Below are 19,704 nucleotides of genomic sequence, written 5' to 3'. Positions count from 1 at the left end.
TTAATCATATTTTCCCTTTCCTAGTAGTTAATAATTGTTCAGGTTGACATTCTTGAGGGTTCTGCCTGAGTAGTTCCTCTAATGGACCATCAATCAGTGGCTGAAGCATTCTGGATCCTCATTATTATCTCTGCTGTGACTTCCTCGTTAATGTGTGTCTGTAAGATTCATTTATTACTTTCCTCATTACTTTTTATTTCTTTTATGGTGAGTAGATCACAACCAAATAGCATAATGAACCAGACGCTCCCACACTTCACAAACTCTCACACTACTGACTGACAGCTGCAGCAGGACTGAGAACTGCTAGGTCCAGCTCCCCTTTATTATAGATAACTATGCAATGATAATATAGCAAACTTAGACTTTCCTGTGTTGACTGAAATTCAGGATGCCATTTTCATGTTTTTTTCATGTTTAGGTAGACTTGAATGACAAGGCAGCCATGCCATACAATGTATTTCCATTTTTCTCCATTGAATGATGATACACAGCACTGTCAGACACTCCACTGACTTTAGCACAGTGTTTTATCCAGATGATGAATTATTTTCCAGACTTTACAAGCTTTTATCATGATGGTTGAGATAAAAGGAACAGAAAGAATGATGACGTAGTTGTGGTTTTGCAGTGATGTTCATCTTGTGTCTTTGATGCTTGTTTGCATTACCTTCAGAAAGATGTTTTAGTCTAAGTGAGGAAAAAAAACCAAACACACATCTTAAAAGTGTATAGGGACAGGAAATTTGTGTATAATGTAAGAGCATTACTTGCAAAGAAACCAAAACTATTTATTGGACAGTCATAAAGTAGCAGTGTCAAGTATCTGACACTGCACAGAAGTACTGCAACTTAATGGGGTATCACACAAAGAGTATTAGTACAAAATTAAAAATGGAACTCTGCGTTCTGGAAGGATATTCCTCTTCAGTTTGTTTACAAAATTTCTCCTGTGCCCTGTGAGTCCCTCTATACTATGTCACGCTTGCAACAAGCCTCTTAAGTAAGCCCTTTAAGTAGACAAGCCTCTATTTAGAGTCCATGTGTCTCAGACTGCATGAAATTTCCTGTGAAAACATGCCCAAATGCTGCTTCTACCCAGTACATGGAATTTCTGATCCTGTCATCTAGACAGTTTTAACCTGATGTCTTCTTAACCTTTCCTTAAGTCAATATTTTCATGGCTACTTCATGCCTTGCATAAAAAATGGCCTTTGAAAGTGGAAAATTATTTTTTAGATTTGCTTTTTGTTTTGACATCCTGGGATGCATTTTTTAGCACCATATCTAGGGGGGGATCTTTAGTAGAATAGGCAGTAATAGATGAAATACAAGTTTACTGAGCAGAAAATATGGTTTAATTAAAAATTGAAAATGAACTCCTTTGTTCACACTATCCTACTCAATGTAGGCTGTCACTGGGGCAAAGTGGAGAGGGGTGGAAGAGGAGAACAGGTTTTTAATTAAGTGGGGTTTTGGTGTTTGATAAATTAGTGCCACTTAAAGGAGCTCTTTAATTCTTAACCTGTAGTCTTTAGGCTTTAAAAAGGTGACAATTTCCCATTTACTTCTTACTTAATTTGATTGTTTGCTTTTTAGTGAATATAGATATGTGTGTGTGTGTCTGTATATTTGTTGAAAGAGGCAAGATACTTACTTCTTCTAGAGTCACACTCTCCTTATTATCCTTTCTTTGTTTGTATTTCTTTTTAAGGCACACTGCAATTGTGATGGTGACAATTAGCATTACAACAAACACAGTTATGGTTGAAGAAACAGCTATTACAATATTTTCTTGAGTTGAGCCTTTCCTTTCACACTTTTCTCCCATGTACCACCAGTTGTCACCTGCTGGACATCTAGAAAGCAAAAGAACAAACATGTACTATCGCTTAAAGATTAAAAGTGTGAAAAGGTCTACTTCAGAAAAATGACATCTGTGATGCAATTTCTATATCCTAAAGCATAATGAAGTTATCTTAAAATGGACATCTATTTTAAAGTTGTCTTGAGTGGCCCGAGTGGCCCACTGTCCTTACACACCTAAATGTGTGTCTTTCAGCTTCCTGATGTTTCACAGGTTGTGCCTTCAGATAGAGCCTTTACCAGAAATCTTAAATGTCTTCTTGATCTTCTTGACCTCTTAATGCTTGGTTGCAGCTGATCTATGGAGCTTCTCTCTTCTTTTAATTTTCAAATTTAAAGAACTTGTAAGACCTGTCTTTGCCCTCACCCAACAAGCAGGTAAGAAAAGAAATTCACAGCCCACCAGCCATCCAGTTTTAGGACTGAAAACAACCTCCAGGCTTTGATTCCATCACCTTACCCAGCACCACAGTCAGCACACTCACCTCCATCTTTCTAACCTTGGTTACTCCTTATGTATTGATTTTCTAGCTCCTGTCTAAGCCATTTATTCAGGACTACCACAGCCCTGAAAACAAGTCTGTTTGCAGTGCACTGGGGAGACTCCAGGTGATTCAGCTTGAACAGATGTATCACATTCCCACCCATTTCCCAACAGAAAATTGGGGTGGAAACTGACTACTGGTCACACATTTCTATAGGACAGAAAGTAGGTTGCAAAGGCACTAAAGCTTCAAAGAGTCCAGATATGTCAGAAAATAAATGTTCTCTTTCCATAATTTTGAAATGAGGCATAGCATTGAGCATATTTTTTATTTTTATCTTCTTGGAACAACTTCTTGACATTTACTCATATTTGTGACCTGCTTCTGATGAGTTGTACAAGAATTATTTTTTAAAAGGTTTCTAAATGGGGATATATAACACTTAATGAGTCATCCTGACTCCTGTGGCTCTTGGCCTTTATGTTTTCCTCACAGCACTCCCCCAGTCTACCTGCCCTGGAACAGCATCTAAGGTTACTGTCTTCAGTCTCAGAGCTTATTTGAGAGCTGGAACAATGCTAATCAGGCAGGTGGGTTACGTAAATGCATCCACAGAGAATTAAATAAAAGTTGATATTAATCTTCTTGCAGGGCAAACAATCTTTTATTCCTCAGCTTTCACTGCTGGTTTCAAAGGTAAGTGACTACACTTTGGTAACTCATGGCCATAATTTGCACTGTATTATATGTCTGAATCAAATTTTAAAATAATGTCTACACTGCTTCCTACATGATAAGTATTGAAAATCTACTCTAATTTTATAAATGCTCTTTTCTTTCAATTACATTTATTCAACTCTTCTACATTTTGCTATAGGGAATTACAAAGACTTGGAGTAATACATTACAGAAAATAATAAACACATTTAAAATATAATTTACAGGAAAGTCAAGCAGAGTACCTCAAAATGATCAAATGCTGAGGTTAGGAGCTTTGTTGCCCAAATTGGCCATAAATTTGGTCTCACAGGAGCAGTTGCAAATACTTGCCTTAATCAGCTAGTCTGTCTTTTCTTTCATTGGGAGCAAAGATTTATTTTGTTAGAAACTTTCATTACTCATCCTAAAACTGCATTTGAGAGTGAACAAAGGCAGTTACCTGCACACAGGTGCTCTGTTTACCATGACACAGACACCGTCGTTTTCACAGGGGTTGTCTGAGCAGAAAGCCGGAACCTCTGGATCTCCGGGCTGGGTGGTGCTGCCCATTGTGGTGGTGGTGGTGGATGTAGTGGTGGTGGTCTCAGTGCCACTGGGGGGCTTGGTGGTGGCAGCAGGGCTAGGGCCAGGTTTGGTGGTGCTGGCACTTGTAGTCGTAGCAAGAGGGGCTGGAGTGCTCGGCTGAGTTGACAGGAGATGCGATATATCTGCACGGTGAACCCACAGACAATAAGGTCTTTGCTCCACATTTTTTTTCTTCTTATTCTAATGAAAATTTCTAATAACAAAGAGCAGTAAGCCTCTCCAAAGGTATAATGGATAAACAGGGTTTTTTGCCTTTCAGGAGCATGATGTATTTTGGAAATGTCCTCTAGAATTTTTTCAGAAACAGATAATTTTATTCAAATTAATATATTCAAAATAATTTGCATAGGATTAGCATTGTTTTAGACACCTTCACATGAGATAAAGGAATTATACTGTGTATGTACCTGTTCACAAATTTATTCAAACATACAATTTGACTTTAGACACAGGCATAATTCAAATACTGCTCAAGTGCAAAGTACATCATGTATTTATAACTACAGCACTAGTGACTTGGTATCTGACACTGTTTGCTGCATTGTAAAGAGTATCAGCTGTGTTTACATACCTTCCATTGTTAAAAGAATATAAATACCATCTTCTTTGATAAAGTTGCGGCTTCTAAGTCTCTCATGAGTTAAAAATGTGCTTGTTCCAACTCCTGGGCCTCTCATGTATTTAGTTCCATTGGGAAAAGTTGCTTTGGATCCTACTTTATCTGGCCTATCCCAAATATAGTTTGATGAGGATTCTGGGGGGAAAAAAATAAGATAAAAAGAATGTGAATGTGAGACCGCTCTGGATTTGTGTCTCAGCAGAAACCTCAATTGTCTGAGATTCCCCACTGATGAGAGGCACAAGGCAACGGAGATCTTCAATGATTTGGTTTAGCCTGAGGTACTGAGAAAAGAACCTGCTGGAGGTGAGGTTATTGGAGAGCTAGTTGAAAATCTGTTGTATTTTCTTTTTAGTTTGTTAAAGTGAGGTGGTCAAGAAGATAAGTAGCACATAAATCATCTATAATATGAGTTAATGCAGTGCTTCTCAAAAGAGAGCATCTCCTGCAGTAGATGTGGGGCACAAGATATTTGAGCAACCTAAATGATCACAGATCACTGATGCCTGCTCCATCAAACCCTGTTCTAAAGCTCACAGCTGAGCCTGATTGTCCACGAAAGAATCTGACAGAAGGAGAAAGATCTGCCTGTTCCAACACCTCTCTGGTTGGTTAAAAAAATGTGTGTTACAAGGCTTCCCTTGGGAATCGTGGACTATTTGCAATATATGAATAAACAAGGGAGAAGGAGCAGAGAGCAAACAGATACTGGGTCAGAGAAGGAAAAGGGCACTGTGGCTGAAATAGCAGAAAGCACAAGAAAAATGTGCTTTTACAAACACCTATGGAGGACATGGTGTGGTGCGTCTTTCATTTATAGAGAGAACATTAAGTCTTTCTTGACTACCCACTTTGTTTTCATGTAGAGCCAGTGTCACAGAAAATGCAATGTAAAACATACTGGTTTTAAAATAATAATATGAATTGAATGGTTTTGTGCCTTCCTTCCTTCCTTTCTAGTCTGAAAGTCCAGAAAACTAATTCAGCAGCAGAGATGATTTCTTTTGTCAAAAAGAAGAAAGTCATTATGGCTTAAATCCAAACTTTATCCAATGCTGAATGTGAGTGTTTTATATCTCTCTCTGTAGAGATCCCTATCATTTCTCAGAGTTACTTTTTACCTCAACTGCCACATTTCCAAGTTATTGTGGGCAATAGCCCTTATCTTCTCACATCTTGAACAAGTACAGATTACATAATATGAATCAGTACTTTGTCCATCTGGAGGCTTGTGCTGACATCACTGTACCTTTGACAAGGAGGGCTGGGATTTGTTTGATAGTTGCTTCATTTTTATCTGGTATAAACCACCTGTATTGTTATTTCAGTATTTTTATTTTCATGACTTCTGGAAAACTTCCATTCTCATTAAAACAGAAATATATGTATCCTCACAGAGCATATGAAAGAAACTTTAGGAATAGATCATCCACCTGTTTCTTATGCAAATGCAACTTTGAAATCCAGAGTCCCAGCTTAACTTGCTTATAGGTTTAATTTTTTTCTTGTCCATGGATCAACATTATTGTAGCTGCAAACAAATGAAACATTCCAGAAGCTAAAAAATATGCATTAATTTACACAAAGAGGAGATGTGACCCCTTGTCTTTTGGTTGTGTTTTACATGTTTGATTTTAACTAACCTGATAACTTCAGAGGGTCTGTTGTTACACTTCTTTGGTTTGACATCTGCTGACGAATATCAGGATGTTGGTCAAGCAGGATCATGGTACCTTGTTGCCATGGACAGGGCCATTTCAACTGATCATCGTTTGCTCCAGAAATCAAGGACAAGTATATTCCTAAATTAAATGGGTTATCAATGGTACCATTTACATACAAGCTGACCTGGAAAGCATATCCTTCACTAGAGTAAAAAGGTGGGCTGTATATTATCCCATCTTTCCCTGCTGGACTTGTGTTGAGAAGCTGTGTGAAATTTCTGATATGCCAGACATGGTGGGGACACTGAGTTTCTGACAAGTTGATGTCATCAATGGAGAGGCCTCCATTTGACAAGCCACTTCCTCTCACACCTTGGAACACAACCCGGAATTTACTTGTGACATTCAAAGAAACATGATGGAGCTGCCAGTAGGTCTCAGGTGAACCTGAAAAACAAGGGTAGAGATTTCTGAGTCAGCAGCACAGTCAAACACTGCACAGGTCTGTGGACCCTATACCAACACTGTGTAAGAATTTTTCAATTCCACTGGCACCGATGTGATGGAATATTTCTTCTGTAGATGTTACTTTTTCAGTTCAAGATCATATTTGCTCAATACAATATTTTAACAGAATTTGCCGCCGTGCCTACCCTGAAGCTCCCTGGCTTCGCCTGCCCGGCTGAGGCACGGTCAGCAGCAGGGGACACTCCCCTGTTTCTCGAGGAGATTCGGGGAGCGGCTAAGACAGAGCGCTTCACTGTCTGCCTTGTATGGAGGAGAGGCAGCGTCCGAGGAGGGAATGAGGGAGTCGACTCAAGGCCAGGGAAAAAGTCTCAGGTTTAATGCAAGCTCCAGGGAACTCATAATGCCATTGTCCCGACAGCCAAAAGTGGCCTGGAGGCTCTCACAATCATCTTAAGTACCGGGGCGGTGACAGGGGGGAAGGGACGCCCACCACCCAATGGGGGAATTCGGGGGAGTGGAAGGCAAAAGGACAGACAGACACACAAACCAATGGGGAAAGTTTAAGGGAGGGACCCCTGGCCCTTGTCCACTCACTCAATGCCCAAGGTGGAACATTTTGGGAGAGTGGGATTAGGAGCTGAGTGATGGACAAGGTACCAGGGAGGGGACAGGGGAATGACTGAGCATTTTCAGGGAAATTGGAGCTGGGGGAAGGGTGGGAAAGCTCAGGGTGGAACCATTGGGAGACAATGGGGGGTGAAGGGGCAAACCATTGCAGGACTGCTACAAAGAGATAAAAACATAATACAACAAGAATTAATATGCATAATAGCACTTGTTGATGGGTTTTAAACTGCTTTTTCTTTTACATTTTTAAATAAAATTTCATTAGATTAGTCCAGGAGTTGTGATTATTAAATCCACAAAAAGCGTTTCATCTGTATTGTTAAAAAGAAAAAATTCAGAACAAGTTATATTCAAGTAACTTAACAACAACGTGGCTCAACAAAAAATGCTCCAGAGGATTCTGGGAACCTAGAACTACAAGACTAGTTCATTCATTTGGTTTTGTATTTTTAAATAGCTCGTTGGAAGCTTGCCTATGCAGAAGCACTGTTCACCCATCACATGATTAATGGTACTAAGGTCAAATTAAAGCCAATCATTTGCAAAACCTACTTTGTGCAATAGAACCTACTGCAAGTTTGATGCCACATCCAAAAGTGCCTGTACTAGCAAATTCCACTTGACTCCAAAAGCAGTGTACACAAAAGCAAAGACCTCTGCACAGGGGCCTTGTGAGGTCAATGAAAGTAGAACACCCTTTTTTAAAAGTATGTGCTAGTTCATCTGCACAGAAGAGCAGCTGCATTTATTGAAAAAGCAGGTACAGAACTCATGCATCACTCTCCTAACAACCCAAAGCACAACACAATGGATCTCAAATATGTCTTAATTTCTTGACAGTTTTCATCACTGTTATAATTAGGAGGGAAAAAATTAACCAAGAAACAAGAAGAAAAGCACCCTACTGTTTTCCATGAAATTGCCTACTGCATAAGCTAAAGTATTTTTGCATGTAATATGTGCAGTTCAAAAATCCCCAGCTGCCACAAACCAGTGGGAAGGGTTCAGGGATTGTCTCTGAGCCTCTCAAACATCGTCGTTCAGTGCAAACCCATGAGCAGCTCAGCCAGGGTGTCAGACCATGGATGGAAGGGGCTGTAGTGTCACTGTTACTTCCACGTTATTGACTGCATTGGTGAGGGTAACTTCTCACTTGAGAGAAGTGAAACAGCTTGGGGGAAAAGTAGTCTTGAACCATTCCTAAAAGTTTTGCCACAGATTGTCAAAATAGGCTGCCTCTTTGGACACGCTTATGAGATCAGAGACTTCAAAGGAAATTATGGACTTGAGAAAGCAGGAATGGGAGATGGGGCCTAATAGACACAAAAGAGTGTTTGTGAGGAAGGCTGCACTCTGGAGAAATTAATCTTGGCATCAGAGTAGGGTTTGAAAGAGTTTGGAGGGCTAAGACTGATGCGAAGTCTACATCTGCCTTAGCAACTCTTACGTTAAGGATGACTGTCAGCTCAGAGGGCACAGAGGGTGAAGCCATAGAGGTGAAGAAAAGAAAAAAAACCAGGCACTGTCAGCAGCTGAGCCTAAAGGGATAAAAAGACACAGAAATGATACCTATTTAGTAAAAGAACTTGCTCAGATCCTTCTGAACTTGGTGTAGGTGAAATGGAGACCACATAATAGTTAAGTATTTGAGTAAGTAATTTAATCACAAGGTGACTTTGGCAATTCTAGCTTAAAGAGCTCTTGTCCATTAGCTGACCTCAACTGATCATTCTGTAGGCCACAGGCTCCTAAAACCAAGAATTTAATCTTCTTCAAACTACAACTCAAATCATGATCTGTTGCTCATACCTTTCAGTTAAGTAATTTAAATTTTATTTATCTTTTTTTAACTTAAATATTCCAGGGAACTTATGCTTTCCATTTCTTTATTATACTTTCTTATTAATTGTAATTTACTCTAATATTCTGACTTCATCAGCTGCTATTGATACTAGCAATTTTAGAACAGTTAAAATGATTGCTCATGGAATTTTAGCTAGTTTGGCGAGAAAACTATCTTGATAATACAAGAGTTGAAATTTGTGGTAATTTATTATATTATAGGAAAGCAGCTGACTGAGGATCCATCAGGTATAATTTCAGCAGCAACGAATCAATTACATAGATGGAGAAGAAGCCAAAGAACAGCACTAGGAAATGAGTGACTTTGCTACAATAATTTTCCCCAGTACTTTGAAAAATACTGAGGATAGATTAAAACAAAATGCAATTTTATTCCATACCTTTTATCTCCTTGATGAATCTTAGAGTGCCATTTGGATTGGCTGATGTGTACTCCCTGACCCAGACATTCAGCTGGTCACTCTCATTACCACTGTTATATAAATAGAATTGTAAGCACTGAAAACCTCTCTTGGGATACAGAATTCGGCTCTCCAGGACAGCTGTGCTACCTTCTCCTCCAGCACTGGTGTCAAAATGCATGAAGTAGCCAGAATCTGCCAAAAGTCAATGAGAAATGAGCGGTAGAGGGGAGAAAAAACAGAATTTTCCTGGTGTACTGGGTTTCTTAATGCTGTAGTGTAGTAACTCCAAAAGATACAGTCAGGTCAGAGTTAGAGAGATCCTCTACAAATCTCCAACTGAGGACTGTTAATTGTTCACCTTTTCCAAAAGAACTATTATCTTTGCAGCTTTTGTCCTAATTTCATTATCTCTAGCAAATTGTACCCAAACTGTGGGTTTTTACTCTTTACCCAGTGCCAGTAACTCACAGTTGACACTCTGGAGGACTGATTTAAACTCCTGAACTCTTGGGCCATTCTGATAGGTTGAGATACATCTAGCTTGATTGTCAATTAAGTTTTCACCTCAGCTCTGATAATACACATTTCAAAATCCTACTCCTGTCCAAGGACTTATTGAGCAATTATTCAGAAAAGCAGCAATCTATTTGGTGTGCCTGTATCACAGGTTCAATGCTTTATATAACTCTCATGACAGGATGTGACACTAAAATAAAAAAAAAAAAAAAACTGATCAAAAGAGATAAGGACATTCGATCCTCTGAAATAAGCAGAAAATCACATGATGTCAGAAAGACACATGATGTCCCTAGGTATGTAGATTTATGCTGCTTAGTTAAAAAATAAACTGTAGTTTGTCAAAAAATAAACAGATAACAAGGCCAAGCTTGGAGGAACCCTGCATGCCTCTGCAGAAAACGCCTCCCAGAAAGATAAGAGCTTTTTTCTCATACCTTTGCATTCTCCCATATTAGTGTGATCAGTATTTGGCCCAGCTGGAACCTGAGACAAACGCTGCCAGTCACTGTTATCATCTGAACTTTGAATCATGCCACATATATTTTCAAGTTCAAAACTGCATGTGTCCATGAAACTTAGGGAAGAGGCTATGACATTAAAAAAAAAAAAAAAAAAAGGTGAATCTCTATTACTTAACACATTTTAATTCTGAAGGTCCAAAACCATGAGCAGAGAAAGACTAAATGCAAACACCAAGTGATCAGTGGCATCAAATATGATCAGCATTCATACATACAATATACAGGAACCCAAAACACTTGGTGATTAACACTGACATTAATAAGATGTCATCAGGAACACTCTGGGCCCTCAGCAAACACAGGAGGGCATCTGCTAATTATCATATCATGTCCTTTTTTTATTAAAGGAGTACTAATTTCAACCCAATCCACACACCTTCATATCAGAGTCAAAAGATTCTGAGACTTCCCATTCTTTGTTCTACTTTCTTTGGGCCAGTCCACACATGGCCACAGATTTTGACACAAACTCAATAATGTATCAGCTGGAGTGCTTATTTTGAAATATAAAAGAGCAGAAGCTATTTGACTGGAATAAACAAACCTTGATTGTCCAAACATTGAATAAAAAAAATAAAACCAAAACACAAAACAAAACTGAACAAACATAAATAAACAAACAAAAAAAAATTGGCAAAGGTATATTTGGGACCAGTGGATATTTCTTGTCATATAAATTTTACAATATCTTTCATGTAACAAGTGAAAAATTAGATTAATGAAGACTGCAGTTAAATATGAAAGGGAGAACACCATATGAAATATTTTCTCTGTCTAAAGCCTACTCTGGATAGGTGAGAGATAGCACAGTCCAGGTTTATCCCTGTTCATATTTTTGTTTCCCATCGTACCATGTCTGAGCTCATGTGTAATACCAGCCATGATTTGAAAACAGCTAAGTTAATGAAATACTTTTTAAACTATGTATAATATATTGTGGCTCAAAGGTTTAAAGATTTCATTGCATAACAAAAAGACCTTGAGTACCACAAAACTCAACCTCAATAACATACCAAATGCTTCACTTAAGCTGCAGCTCTGGGAAGCACTTAAGTATGAACTGCTGCCAAATCAGTTCTACTGCTGAGATATTTTGTGCTGTCCTCACAGAAAGCTAAAAACCATCTAGAGGCTGCAAGGTAGTCAGAAGTGTATGACAGATATTTTTTAAGATACAGTTCAGTACAATGTTGTAAAAACTAAGAAAAGGCTTTCACAGCATATGTTATGGTGACTGCTGGAGAAAGAAGGTAAGCAAAAATAGAGAATTATTAAGTGAAAGAACTCTTTGAAATCAAAATACAAAACAAAACATGAAATTGATTTGGCCAAACAGGAAGGAAGTAACCAAATGACCTTAAGTATAAAGTGCTGGCTGGCATGGAGAGTTGGCCTGAATGCCAGGAAGACAGAAAAGCAAGACTCAGTAGATTATGATGTGTTTCTGAGATTCATTCCTGAAACAGGTGAAGGGGCAATGAGTGAATTCCATCTGCACCAAAAGCCTTGCTTGGTATATAGTTAAAGACTGGACTCGGAAGAAAATACAGGGGGGATGAGTGCCAAGTCCTAACTTCCAGAGGCTGAGGGAAACCTCGTGGTCAGTTCTGTCAAGCAGTATGCTCCAAGGGGAAAGCAGACTAAAATCTACTCTTATCATATAGCCTGAAAGACAGCAATGAATTCCAGATTGAAGCAGCACTAAACTATCAGCCAGTGTTTCTTATGCTGTGGGTTATTTTCTTCAATTTAGGAAAGAAGATATACATTTTTAATGCAATTCCCTGTCCACATGGGCCTCTAGCAGAAATTTAGCTTAAACATTTCCTTAAATCATGTTCAGCAAAATGAAGTAATCTTTTGCCTGGATGAGGGCTGGGAGCTGTGAAGCACCATCCTCCCTGGCACAGGTGGGTGATCTGACAATATTCATGTCTCTGCAAATATCACCCACACTATACACATCACATGAAGCCAAGAGATAGACTGGGGAGCAGGGCAGGTCCTGATTGCACTGAAGGTCGTGGAAGTTTTGTCACTGATTTTAGCAGGACTGGGGCTTTTTTTCATTTAGGGAATGTGCCTATGGGTTAAGAATAAAGTTAAAATGGCATGAAATATTTCCTTAATGCACGAGAATGATGGAAAATAGATAAGATTAATGAAGAGGAAGAAGGACCCCATCCCCTGTGAAAGACATCCTTAGCTGTAAGCACTTTTATAATGCCTAATTGACTGTATAGTGAGTGCTAGAAGCTAAGGCTGCATGTGTGTGTTCAAATTAGACCTACATTAATAAAAATATTTTCATCAGAATTTTCCACTCAAAAAACTGTATCATTTTAATAAACCAGTCTGATAATTGTTTAGGGAATCTGTATAATAAGGCTTAAAATATTTGTAAAAAACTTGTAACCCAGGACTCACTACATGGGATATTGTAAAAGTTTTCTTCTGAGTGCCAGGGCACATTGAATGCAGCAACAATTACAGAATTATATTCCAATTTGATAATGGACTTATCTAGATTTCTCTGTCTCTTACTTTCATTCAGCTTTGCAAAATAAACCCCACTTCAGCAAAATCACTCTTTTGACCACTTTTGTAAGAGACCAGGTTTGAAGCTAAACATGAAAATTCAGAAAGCTTGCGTTTTATTCAGAATGGCATCTGTTACCCTATTTGCATGAATAGGGTATATATGAATAGGCATGAATCTGTCTCACAGATTCCATGAAAGTGGAATAGGTATGGCAGCCACAGCAAAGATGCTCATTTCTGTGCAGCGTCTGAGCATCAGCTGTGGAATAATACAGGGAAAAAACAAAAGGCTTTGTGCAGAAGCACACATTTTAAACAGCCACCCAAGGGATGAACAAAAGTCAGCTGCTGAGCGAAGCTGGTTTTTAACTAAAGGTCAGATAAAATTGCACAGAAACCTCTGCTACTCATCAGTGTTTCTGCAGGAGGGATGTTATTTCTAGATGTACCATTATTTCTGGTGTTTTTAACTCAATTCACTTCTCTAAATATGTTAGTATCTCTCTTGTGTCTGGATGGGTCCAGCATGTATGTATCACCCTCATTTCTTTCAAATTATTCTTTCAAATAATATCAAAAAAATGGAGAAACTTACTGCAGTTGTACAGCCGGTTCAGTTTCTGGAGGTCGTACTCACTGAAATCCATTCGCTGTCCTATGACATCAGTGAAGTCTGGTATGTTGGTGATGATGGTGGGCTCGGTTCCATTCCTGAATGCAGTCTTACTGTAGTGCATCACAGAATTGTAGTCATAGGGAACATTCAGAAAGTCTGATGTTTTATCATTGTATTTATTGAAATTATGTCCTTTACCTAAATGGTAAAATTGAAAGGAAAGATTGTCCGTGTATCAAGGGAATCAAATTTTAATGTAAAGATTTGCAGTGACAGAGAATTCATCACATCTCAAAATATTTTTTGTAGTAATTTACTTGTCCTGACTCTGTAAAACAGTTTTATTTCCAGTCTAGGGCTATTTACTTTCCTCTTACAGCCGCTGATGACTTCTGTTGGATGAAGCAAAATTTTTGCTACCAGAAAACTATTTCCTGTGGAACTGCTTATAAACTTTGATGGGCTTGTGATACCCAAGAGTGGAGAGACTGTTTCAGTACTCAAATTACTGCAATTTGCAACTGTTTCTAATCTGTAGTCTCTGATGTTCAATTGCTAGTCATTTTAGGTAACAAAAAACAATTTAGAGTTGTCATCAGATAAACTTCCAGAATTTAGCTTTACAGATGTATTCTGGAGTATGAGCAAAAAAAAAGAGTTGCTTACTACCCAATAGGGAGTCAAAATTTAAATCAGTCAAAATACTGTAACTATTCTGGTCAGTGTAAAAAAATTTCAGCAGTTTCAAATGTCTCACAATAGTGGAGCTTGTCACTAAAGAGTCAGCAAAATGTAATGGAAATCAAATAACAGAGTCTAAGTAATTTTCTGTAATATATAATTGCATATGCACTTGACTATTGATCACGACTAAATAAGAATGCATTAGATTTAATCATTATCCTGTTTTTCAGTCTTCTGTGTGTATCTATGTTAGGAAAACATCAAGTCTGCATATATAACTTTGTTTTTGAACAGCCTGAAAGTCACAGAGGACGATGACAAGCTAAAGAGGCAGAGACAGAGCAAAGTCCTGAGGAATTCTGTGCCATCTCTCAGGATTGTGCCAAACATACCAACACTTACAATTCACAAGCTGCATTTCTAAACTAACTGCTGGTGTGACACAGACCCTGAAAAGTCTCTCCTGCCTGCCCGCCTTCTGCACACTCTGTTCTCTCAGCTCTGCTGCTGGCATCAGGTGTAGCAGACAGGCAGAAAGAGAAGGATCAGTGTTTTCACTGGAGATTTTCTACTGGTTTTGGTCACGCTGGATTTTTCAGGCTAGGGGGTGGGGGTTAGTTATTTTTATTTCATTAAGGGCTTCTAGAGTAAGTGTGCTTTTAGAGTATTCATTTAAAAAAACAAAATTATCCTCTTCTGCTGCCCTGTGGTACATCATGTAGCATAACAGGATTCAGATTTCTAATTAGAGCTTCGGAAACTGTTGTGGCAAAAGCAATTACAACAGCAATAACAAATGAGAATTTATGTTTCAAGTAGTTGTCCCTTTATATCTAATTTATTGATATACTGGCTTTGAAAAGTAAGTCCAGGCTAGAGAATAGCATGACCACCAAAAGATGACTGGAAGGGATGTTCCACAGCTAAACCGCTAACCAGAGTTTGAGAGGAAAAGCAGAGGAGTGACTGACCAGACTGAATCCTGTCCCAGACGATGGTCACATAGTCATCCCGGTCAGACCGAGACTGCTCATGCCAGAATCCCAGGGCGTGCAGGAATTCATGCTGGATTGTCCCAGTCCTGTCACAGTTGGCTCCAATGGAGAGCTGCTGCAAGCCAATTTGCATGTTTCCCACTGAGGACCAGCATCTGGCATTGACATAAAATGAGAGAGGGCTCTGTGAGATACACACCATCCCCATGCCCATGCAAACCTCAAAACCAGTCTATTCAATAGGTACATTTTTAACCTGAGCATTGACGTCACATTTTGTTACAGAGATCACTTTTCCATTGATCTGTTCTTTATCATACCCCTTCCTCTCACACTTAGCTCTGTTTTGATGAACAAGAAGGTCCTCGTCTCTGGCTCTATTAGAAGAAAAATGTTGAGCTATTTGTGACAAAAGAAAACTGATGATGATTTCTTTAGTACTCTGGAACATCAAAGGTTGTGGGCACATAATTTAGAGCAATTAAGTTACTGCAAATGAACAATTTTCAGCTAGACCACAATATGTGACTGTGAGCACACTTTGAGCATGTCCCTCTCATAAGGAGAAGCGTGTTCATGAACAGTCTCTCCTCTGCCTGCTTTTCTCTGTACTGTTTTGGCTTTTACTTTGCATGGGGCTGTGGCTGCTAGGCAAGGTGTGCTTCTGCATGCTGTGTTTACCTTCTGACAGGTTGATGGTTTTGACAGTACTTTTCACAAGCTCTTTTCTTTCTGGCTGTCTGTGAGCTGCTATGCTAGAGCACTTGCTGCTCTCACACACTCCCAAGAGCAAAACTGCAGCTGTGATGCAAGTTTTTATTAAAGGGTGAAAGAATTTAGTGAGTTATCTGCACACGCCAATAAAATGGCACCCCATGTCCACAAACTAGCAGGCACAGAGAGCTACATTTAAATTGATATTTTATGTAGCAAATAAATCAATACTTACCCAATGAAGTACATAAAATTAATCGGGCACAAAATATGCCATAGGATTTGCAGTCCTATCACCCCAGAAATTTAAAAATACAAACACACCATGTGCTTTCAAACTCCGTGACTTATTAGTGCAACATATTCCCCAGTATTTCATTTTCCACAGAACAACACAGACCTTGCCTATTGATTACTCATTAAAATCACAACACGAGACCTGTTAAGGAGCACATGTAGCATCCATAATTACAAGGTCTTTCCTTGAACAAGGCCTCATAGTGATTCTTGTGTTGAGCAGAAGTCCATCACAGGTCTGGGTCCACCTCCTACCAAAGCTACCCCTGGCTTCACAGCTGCTGCACAGTGCACAGCAGGCTACAGCAGGCACATCCAAGACACTTGGCAAAAGTAACATCCAAATGACAGTAGGTGCAGCTGCCCCTTGCCTTTGGTCTGTCAAATGCCTACAACGCTGTCAGTCAAGAGCCACAGAGGGAGCAAATACACGGTCTGTGCCACCCTGCCCTGAGCATAAAGTTAGGTGAGTGGAACATGGCACTCCAGAGCAATGGGCACATAGAATCCTGTGTCAGCAGTGTCTTCTGGAAGGGAGAAAGGCGAGGAAAATCTCAGCTTTCCCCAGGTGTGTGAGAGCTGTACTGCCTGTGACTCAATGCTTCCTGCATTGCTATCAGAGGCTGGAGGAACAGGGAAGCACTTGCTCTGACTAATCCCACCATCCCCCTTTTGGGGTTGTAAATAGACACACACCATCAGTTGCAGTGATGCCACTTATTTCAGGTACATTTTTATACTAATGTCCTGCTACTAATTTTCTTCCCACAGTATCAGAGATCACCAATATCAGCTCACAGACACTCTGACTTACCAGCACCAAGCTGGAGAGCCAGGGATCTGTGTCAATCTACTCCTGCATGGATTCCCTTTGCCATGTGCAACAGTGGCAAAGAGCTGAAGTGCTCCATGAAAACCCCATTTTCCATGTGGAAATACTAGGGATTATGTTCATCTTCCCTGGTCTGTTAATAATTTGATTCTACCACACCATGTTAGTTTTTCCTGCTGAATGAATCCTGCTCTTCATGAGAACAGTAAGGTGAAATGGCACATCCATTGCAGGTTTCCAGACTCCTCTGTAAACTCTGCAGTCACATCTTGCCACATCTGATTACCCTGCATTTCTATAATTCACAATTACATACCTCATGTGTTTTGCTCAGCACACAGGCAGAAGTTAATATTAGTAGTAGCCAAGGTTAATGATAGATGAAGAATGTGTACAGGGAGAGGGCTCTTTGTATAGGGCCTTGATACACTCTGTACATACTCCAGAGACTACAAATGTATTTTTACACAGGGCAGTCAATACAACAAAAGAGAGCTGGCTTCTTTTGTGGCTGGCTTCATTTGAATTCAAAAGGGTAATCCAGATGAGGACTATATGGCTTACTTCAAATCCTTTTGACAAAAAAGTTCCCCCCACATTCCTCTCTTTTATAGATGCAAGCTAAGATCAGAAAGGCAAAGATGTGATTTATCAACCTTTACTTGAAGTGGTAAAATTTTATGTTGCCAGGAACTTTGTGTGCTTCTCTGCACTGTACACTCTGGGCTGAGGTCTTTAGTCAGCAGATAGAAGAGTCCTAATTGATTTTAAAAGCTCCAAAATATTAGGAACAACAGAGCAAAAATGGGTTGGTTTACCCAGCTTACATCCATTACACCAGAAATAAGAAATGGCTTGAAATGAAAGCAGTTCATTCAGGGTCAGTCCCGATTTCTTTGTACAACCCAAGATGACTCACTGAAACTGGATGGACATTTTCAGGAGACTGCACCATTTAGCTCCAATCTTTTAAAAATTTCTGCTGTGGATGTGTCAGCTAAGGTGATGGAAACACTTCAGGGCAGGCCACACATCAGGCAGTGAGGGCAAGATATGTTATCCAGCTAGAAGGATTCATCTTCTTCATCACCATGACTCATCTATTTTTAATAGACATATAAATGAAACATTGCACAGAGGCCTCCTACTTGCCGTAGGCTAAATATTGTTGTTCTTTTTCAGGTACAATTATTAGCAAATTCAATGCATACTTTAGGGGATGAAGGATTACAAAATTCAGCTACATGAGTTTTCCATTTAGCTCAAAAAGCCAGAGTCATTAGCACAAGGAAATGCATTGCTCCCTGAGTCTCCAATTATACATCTTTTAGAGCTGAATTTCAGTGTCATATGTACAGCATGAACAGCAGCAAATACAAAGAGCCAGACACCAAAGAAATTTTGAAACAATTATCTGATACAAATATCTCAGAACAAGCCAAAGGGAAAGAGAAACATTTTTATTATCAAAAAATCTTTTCCCATTTATGAATGCATTCTCATATCAGGAAATGAATTTCTGAAAGTAAATTTCCTCACCAGGCTATCAAGCTCTCCCTGTTCTCCTTTTCTATAAGATAAATGGTTCAGCACAGAGTGAAAAATATATTTGTTCTTGTTGCACTGTTTTGACAGGGAATGTCTTAGAAGGGAAGAAGTTGGATAATTTTGACTTCTTTACTTGAGCCTTATTTTGCAAAATGTAAGATGAAATAGCATGACTATTCATCAAAAGAGGTAAATAAAGTAAAATACCAGCAAAATATCTCAGTGCTGTACAGAAATTTAAAATATTTCTCTTTTATCTGAATGCTTATGTGGTGTTGTTCAAGTGCAATTCCATTGTTACATTCAAATTCATTGCCCCACGGTGAGAACTATTATATTTCTCCTTGGTTTTTCTTTTCCCCTAGAAGCCAAGGTATACTAGGAATGACCAGCTGAAAGTGATACACCATATATCCAAAGATCAGTCAAGAACATAATTGCTTTGTTTCTGATATCTTTTACCACGTCTAGTAAAATACCTCTTATAGGACTTGATTTCTTCTTATATTCAAGAATAAATATCAGCAGAAATTGTTCATTACTACTAGGGTAATACCTCTTTTGGAAACTGTAGTAGTTTAAAAAAGACTGGGAAAATGGAGACAACAAAAATGTAAAATTATGACCAGATATATGAGTTTTAGGCCATGAGAATAGTCTGAAAGCAATCATAAAGAAAATTACTTTGAATTGCTTCTCTTACCCACTTCCTTTGAACACAGATATGTAATTCTTCTCCCCTTCCCAAGGTTTGAAGTCAATACAGGTTTTCAGTCGATACCGTTCAAATGCCTTGAGGATGACTCCCTTAGCATTCATTTCTGCAAAGCAAACAGTGTTCTTGTCAATATTGAACTGAAAGATTTCCACTATCATCCATATGGAGCAAGTCCCAAGGGTGGCTCTTGCTCCAGCAATCTCTGATCAAAATAAACAGATTTTTGCTGGATTAAGACCCAAGGGGGGACCTAAAAAACCCATAAATTAGGGTATTGCAACACTGTATCTTGCTCTTGTTTTGCTTCTCTCTAATTTTTCTTTGGTTCTTATGTATCAAATATGACATGATGAGTATATAGAAGGATACTGTGTGGGGGTTTTAATTTTGTAGATTCTTTCATTTATTTTTTTGAGAT

At 39.0% G+C, this 19,704-nt stretch overlaps 1 protein-coding gene across 6 annotated transcripts in view; it reads right to left on the bottom strand.

The window, feature by feature from the left end:
- Nucleotides 1-307: 307 nt before the first annotated feature.
- MEP1B (meprin A subunit beta) overlaps nt 308-19,704 on the bottom strand; it is a 32,641-nt gene continuing 13,244 nt past the window's right edge. For 4 of the 6 annotated variants that reach the window (XM_053977752.1, XM_053977761.1, XM_053977778.1 and 1 more), the window contains 10 exons: nt 19,272-19,389; nt 15,154-15,332; nt 13,478-13,696; nt 10,255-10,407; nt 9,278-9,493; nt 5,919-6,386; nt 4,228-4,410; nt 3,511-3,778; nt 1,658-1,859; nt 308-690 (listed from right to left, as the gene is read on the bottom strand). In XM_053977752.1, coding sequence (XP_053833727.1) covers nt 673-690; nt 1,658-1,859; nt 3,511-3,778; nt 4,228-4,410; nt 5,919-6,386; nt 9,278-9,493; nt 10,255-10,407; nt 13,478-13,696; nt 15,154-15,332; nt 19,272-19,389 — 2,024 coding nt within the window. In that variant the 3' untranslated portion in view covers nt 308-672. The remainder of the gene's footprint in view (nt 691-1,657; nt 1,860-3,510; nt 3,779-4,227; nt 4,411-5,918; nt 6,387-9,277; nt 9,494-10,254; nt 10,408-13,477; nt 13,697-15,153; nt 15,333-19,271; nt 19,390-19,704) is intronic. The other 2 variants (XM_053977770.1, XM_053977796.1) reach the window with 2 other exon arrangements.

Source organism: Vidua macroura, chromosome 1 (assembly GCF_024509145.1).
Source record: "Vidua macroura isolate BioBank_ID:100142 chromosome 1, ASM2450914v1, whole genome shotgun sequence".
Classification (NCBI taxonomy): domain Eukaryota; kingdom Metazoa; phylum Chordata; class Aves; order Passeriformes; family Viduidae; genus Vidua; species Vidua macroura.
This window is presented reverse-complemented; position numbering and strand designations above follow the sequence as displayed.